This window comes from Pholcus phalangioides, unplaced genomic scaffold (assembly GCF_987345545.1).
Source record: "Pholcus phalangioides strain wild (caught in Gottingen) unplaced genomic scaffold, Ppha-v1.0 ptg000024l_1, whole genome shotgun sequence".
NCBI lineage: Eukaryota > Metazoa > Arthropoda > Arachnida > Araneae > Pholcidae > Pholcus > Pholcus phalangioides.
Genome location: NW_028301616.1, coordinates 16,396,112 through 16,402,111, shown reverse-complemented (window position 1 = coordinate 16,402,111; position 6,000 = coordinate 16,396,112). Strand labels below are relative to the sequence as shown.

At 42.0% G+C, this 6,000-nt stretch overlaps 1 protein-coding gene across 1 annotated transcript in view; it reads right to left on the bottom strand.

The window, feature by feature from the left end:
* Positions 1-981: 981 nt before the first annotated feature.
* LOC149068853 (uncharacterized) overlaps positions 982-6,000 on the bottom strand; it is a 67,057-nt gene continuing 62,038 nt past the window's right edge. Inside the window, exons 8-9 of the mRNA XM_089250719.1 lie at positions 4,570-4,877; positions 982-4,442 (exon numbers count right to left, since the gene is read on the bottom strand). Of these exons, the coding sequence (XP_089106845.1) occupies positions 2,939-4,442; positions 4,570-4,877 (1,812 nt within the window). The 3' untranslated portion in view covers positions 982-2,938. The remainder of the gene's footprint in view (positions 4,443-4,569; positions 4,878-6,000) is intronic.

The window sequence follows — 6,000 nt, the reverse complement described above, 5'->3', positions numbered from 1 at the left end:
CTTATAGGAAAACTGTATATTTACAGTCAGAAGGGATTTCAACAGAAGATGGCGCTGCAGTCTAAAAACTTGATACGCCTTACTGTATTTTCAAAAAATGTCCACCATTCCCAGCAGAAACATCGTATATCAGAGGAGGGGGGTGTCTTCAACGCACGGCCCGTGGACACCATTTTTCCCGCCGATCATTTTCAGAAAAATGGTAGAAAAATTGAAAAACGAGTAATTTCAGAATTTACTAAAAAAACAATTTCTCAATTAATTAAAATAAATAATCCTAGAATAAATGAAAGCAATAATTCCGGGAACAAATCGATGAAAATTCAGAATTGGTGAAAGAAATTATTTAAAGATACGTATATTGAGAAAGAAAACAATTTCATAATTACTGAAATGAATTATAGAATCATTTTAAATGATTTCGGATTATAATTAATCTCAGAATGAATTATTAACTGATTCAATAACTAATCAAAAACGTGTTTCGGAATTTGCCAAAAAAATTATTTCAGAATGTTAATCAAAAATAATTAATATAAGAAATAATTTCAGACATCTTCAATTATTTTTGTCATCGGGGTGATGATTGATCCCTTCTATTAAGATTACATTACTACATTTACTACATTGCATTAGTTGGCGGCCCGCGGGCTTCATGGGAAAATTTAACAGTCCCCGGAAAAAATTCAAGAAAACCATGCTAACGTCTCGGCTGGGATGGTCTCAATTGAATTCAGGCGTAGTTTTGACATTGTTTGGCTCCATCTGTTGGCAAACTTCATAATTAATTTTTAAATTCTTTCCGAATTCAGTTGAGGCCATCCCAGCCAAGGTATTTCTGCAAATTTTGTTCCTTAGACTGCATAATGTTATTGCTGCGATTGGTGCCCATTTTGAAAATATCGTATTATATTTTCAGACTGTAATGCTGTTTGTTGGCAAACTTAAATGTATTTTATATCTCAAAATTTTGTCTCAATTCAGGCCGTCCAAGACGCTTGTACAAGTTACCGTGTAATGGTGGACATCGTGTAAACATATTCCAATTTTTTGAAGATGGACTGCCATCTATCGTCAAACTTTGTAACTAATTTTGAAATTCTGTCTGAATTTAATTCAGTCCATCCAAACAGCCTGCTCATGGGGACACACTCCAAGGGAGGGGCTATAGGCCCGTCACTCCCTGAAAAAAAAGTGCTGTCCTCTCAGTCAGTCAGGCACTCCAATCATGGATTTCCGAAAACTTTGCCTTAAAAGTACGATGATGGCAGACTTTAACGCCATCTGCCGTCAAACTTTGTAACTGATTTCGGTACAAAGTTATTGTTATTCAAGATTTCGAAATTGTGTTTGAATTCAACTTGTGCCATCCCAGTCGAGACATTTGCGTCGGTTTCAGTGAATTTTGTTCCAGGACTGCGCAATGCTAGTGCTGTGAATGGTAAGCATTTTGAAAATATCGTATTTTATTTCCCAGACCGAAGCGTCATCTGTTGGTGAACTTTGGCACTGATCCTGAAATTTTGTTTGCATTTAATTCATGGCATCCCAGCAAAGACGTTTGCATAGATTTCTGCAAATTTCATTTTAAGACTATTTTCAGAGTTTATATGTTTGCAACAAATTCAGAAATTTTGTCTGAATTCAATTCAGACGAATTTTGAAAATATCATATATTTTCCAGACTGTAGTCATTTTGTCCACCTGTTGACGAACTTTGACACTAGTTTCGAAATTCTGTCCGCATTCAATTCAAGCCCTCCCAGACGAGGCATTTCTGCGGGTGTCTTCGAATTTTGATCTAAGAATTGATAATGTTGTAGCAGCGAATGGTGGACATTTTAAAAGTATAACATTTTAGAATTTTTTTTTCCAGACTGCAGCGTTCTTCTGTTGCTGAACTTTGTGACTAAATTCGAAATTCTGTTTGAATTCTATTCAGGCCATCCCAGCTTATAGACGTTTGCATACATATTGCAAATTTTGTCCTATTAAGGCAACGTAACGTTGTTGCTGCGAATGGTGACATTTTGATATGTTAGTCAGCATTTCTCTAAGCTACAGCGTTATCTGTTGTCGAATTTTATAACTAATTTCGAAATTCTGTCTGAAAATTTACTGGTGTCCAAAGACAACACTGCAGCAAACGCGATACTCATTTTTATTACCTCTCACGTTGTTATTATTATTATTTTAATCATATTTGGAATAAGCGTGATAATTTTGGGACACACTGCATGTAATCCTCTAAATTTTGGAACTACATAAGTCTTTTACAAATGATCAAGAATATTTCGTGTTTTTAATCGATTGTAGTTCAGATTAGATTATTTTTGCATTTTCGGGCACAGATACGGAATAATTATGGCACTTGACAGGATGGGCGGGCACAGACCAAAAAATATAAGGAAAATAATGGTACAGTCTGTGTCCCGTAAAACACGGGACAGGACGCACTTACGAGAAAGCTCACCGTACTACCTTTTACTTCCACTAACTTCACTCCCTCTGACACATCATCCTGAATCCACGCCTGCTTGATAGTCATTTCGTCCAGGGTCGTAGGAATAACAGAGGCTTCCAGGTAAGCTAATTAGATATGGAAAGAGGAACTCCGGGGCCCTCGCAGACTGTATTTTGTCTTCAATTACTACATGAACCTTCCTGCGTCAGTCAGTTCGTTTCCACACACCAGTGTTCCACTCGAAAAGCATTGATTATGTTGTTATGTGATGATGGATCCTGACTTCACTGGAGGGATTCGATGTCAGATCGGGATGATTCTGCGTGATTCTGACTCATCGTCACGCAATGGTGTGTAAATGTGTATTAAAAAATAAAAAAAAGCTATTAGAGAAAAGACGATTGGTTAGACGTGACCACTAAACTTAATCTAAAGACGTAGAGTTACAATCTCACTCTGTCTGGGTATTGTTACTCAACGAGCTTGCCAATCTCTGACCTGGACAACGACAGATCTGCCGTCGTTACCCGGTTTTACCCGGTAGTACGTCTGCCTGTCGTTGGCCTCGCCCATGGTTTTGAGTTCCGTCGGACTCGAGAGCGGCGAGAAGCTTGTAGGAGACGGTAGGAGCTTCGAACCGGACCTTAGGTCTCCAGATGACTTACTCCTGGACGTGCTACCAGAAGGGAACGCTGCGCTCCTGCGTATGGAGCTGCTGCTCAAGTGATGCGGCGAGTCCGGTGGCGAGACGGACGAAGAGCTCCCGTAATGATTGTCTGTGCTCAAGACCTTCACCAGTCTAGGCGGTGGACTCGTCGGTGGGGACGGCGGGTACGGTGACTGGTAACCGGACTCGGGTGGGGATGTCATGCCTCCTTTGCTGCGGCCGTGCTGCCAGGATGGTTTGGACACGTCGCTTCTACGACCACCTCCTCCTCCGTTGGCGAACTCGTACCCGTTGCGGTTGTACGAGTCGGTTTTGTGGTACTTGTATTCCTTGCCGCTTCTGTTGCTACGATTAGTGGAATAGACATCGTCGTTGTAAGAATTGTTGTGGTACGTCTCGTTTCTCGGATTTCTCAGGGTGCTGGCTGCCGATCCGGACCGGTTGTATACGGGGGATCTGCGGTCGGAGTACTTGAAGGAGTTGGTTGATCCATAGTCGAAGGTTGACGAATAACTGCTGTAGTTCGGGGAGAGTAAAGACTCGGTCGATTTGTAGTGCTTTGAAGAAGAGGTCGTTATCGGTATCAAGAGGGACTTCGAGTACTCGTTGGATCTCAAGTTTCTTGGGAGAGTCGTGGCGCTTCTTTCCAGACGTGCCGGGGGACTGGAAGCTCTGTCCTTGTAGCTGCGGGTCGTTCTGAACCTGTCGTACTCGTCTTCGTCGTCAGACATGGATACCTGGATGTTCTTGCTGGTGTTGCTGTTGTTCGACGTCTTACGGACGTTGCTATAGACTGGTGCGTTCTTGCCGGTGCCGTTTCTGGTGAAGGTGCCGTTCGGTGACCTGAAATCCGAAGGCGATCGGTACGAATCATTATAGTAGTGCTGGTACTGTTGGTTGTGGTGTCGATCGCGGTTGCTGTGATTGGACAGATTCGAGGTGCGGCTGTACACATTCGACTCGCTGGCCGATAAGTTCGACTTGAGCAATTCGGCGAGTCGTTTGTTGGTCTTGTTCCGGCGATCACTGGTATTGTACGTGTTCTCCTCGCCGAGGTAGAACGTCTTGACCGGCGTCTTCGATCTGGAAGATCCCGAACTCGAAGACACCTCGAATGGCGAAGACGTCATGCGCTGGTGTCCTCTGGAAATGGTACTCGAAGGATATGGCGGAGAGGGGCTTCTCACGATAGGAGACTGCTGTTTGCGCCAGTCATTCTTGTCGTACGTGGAACGATTCCTGAGGGTGGATTCTCTCGATGACATGTTTTTACGGAGACTGTCTGTCGGAGACATGTTGCTTGGACTTGACCTAAGGCAAGCGAAAAATAACCATCCATTAGCAGAATTGTATCGCGAATCGAAAAAAAAACAAAAAAAACTTATACCAACTGACAATTACTGGATTCTTAATGAGAGAGTCGGTTTCTGATGCTCACCTGTTGCCAGTCATTTCTATGGTAATCCTGTTCCCTCCAGCAGTCGTTCTTGTCGTCTCTCGCAGGTCATCGTCCAACGACGTCTTCCGGAAATGGTCGTCGACCCAATTGGTAACGGCAGGCATCCTGTAGTCGTCGTGGCCGTTGATGTAAGGCTTGTGCAAGCGCGCGTGCGAGCGCCTCGCCTCATCTCTCAGTTGTTCCGACACCAATTCGAATTCTTTCGGGTCCGTATAGTACTGAACCTTGCGTGAAGTCTCTGCCGATCTCTCTGGTACCATGCCTTCTTCAGCCTCTTCTTCGGGAACCTGGAAACAGCAATGCAATTTTGAAATTTCAATAGAGACAAAACGTTTCCAGGAGAAGAATTAATTTTGAATGGTCTCAAAAGAAAACAATATATCCGGGGAGTCAAAAAGCCCGCGGAATGAAAAAACTCTGCATCTCTGGTATAGGCAATCACTGGAACCTTTTCATAGAGCAACACGGGCTTTCACGAACTCTGTTTGAGGGAATATTCACTCATAGTTAGAAAAACTGGTGGCAGATGGCCAATTCGTTAGAGGTTCATGGATGAGGTTTAGTAGTAGTGGTAGTAATCCGCGGGTTAGATATGCATTATTTCTGTCGCTCGTGGGCCAGAAACTTAGATTTATGGGATGACCATCTGACCTGTATTTTACGAGACACACCCCCCCCCCTTTCATAAAGTGTGTGCCGTTTTTTCTGCCTTGCTTTCAACAAGGCTTACTGCAACTTTTGAAATCAAGAATTAAAATTATTTTCATGATAAATTATATTATTATGATTTTGACTGTCATAATTAATTAATCATATAAGAATATTTTTCTCACATTATTTGTCAAACATCTACATTTTTCTGGTGAACTACATTTTTACTTATTTCGACTTGCAATAGACTTATACAGGGTGATCCAAAAGTCGCGCAATCCGTTATAAAAAAAAATTAATTTCTCAAATTCTACTGATTGTAAATGAATGAAAGTTGTTTCATAGACAGCAGCATTAGACTGTTCAGGATGGAAAGACGTTTTATTTTTACTTTCCATGCTCACTGATCACTCTCTCAGTGCCCACTCTCAGTGGCACTTTTTTTGTTGCATGATCAAGCCAGAAGCAAATAATTTTCATTATTGAACAATATTTTTCAACTCATTCGTTTGAAGCCGTTATTGAGGCATTCAAAAGTCTTGTGACGAATGACAGAAGACATAGAAACAATTCAAAAATGTTTCTGTGCCCAATAAGAGAACATTCTTCCGATTGGTGCTCCATTTTCGAGAAACTGGAAATGTTGAAGACCGCAAGACGAAGTGGACGTCCATCTCTACTGAGCCAGCATGGAATGCGTGAACTAAAGGGGAAAAAAAACTAAAGAAAACCTCTGAGGAAATTGGAGTGTAACCCTGT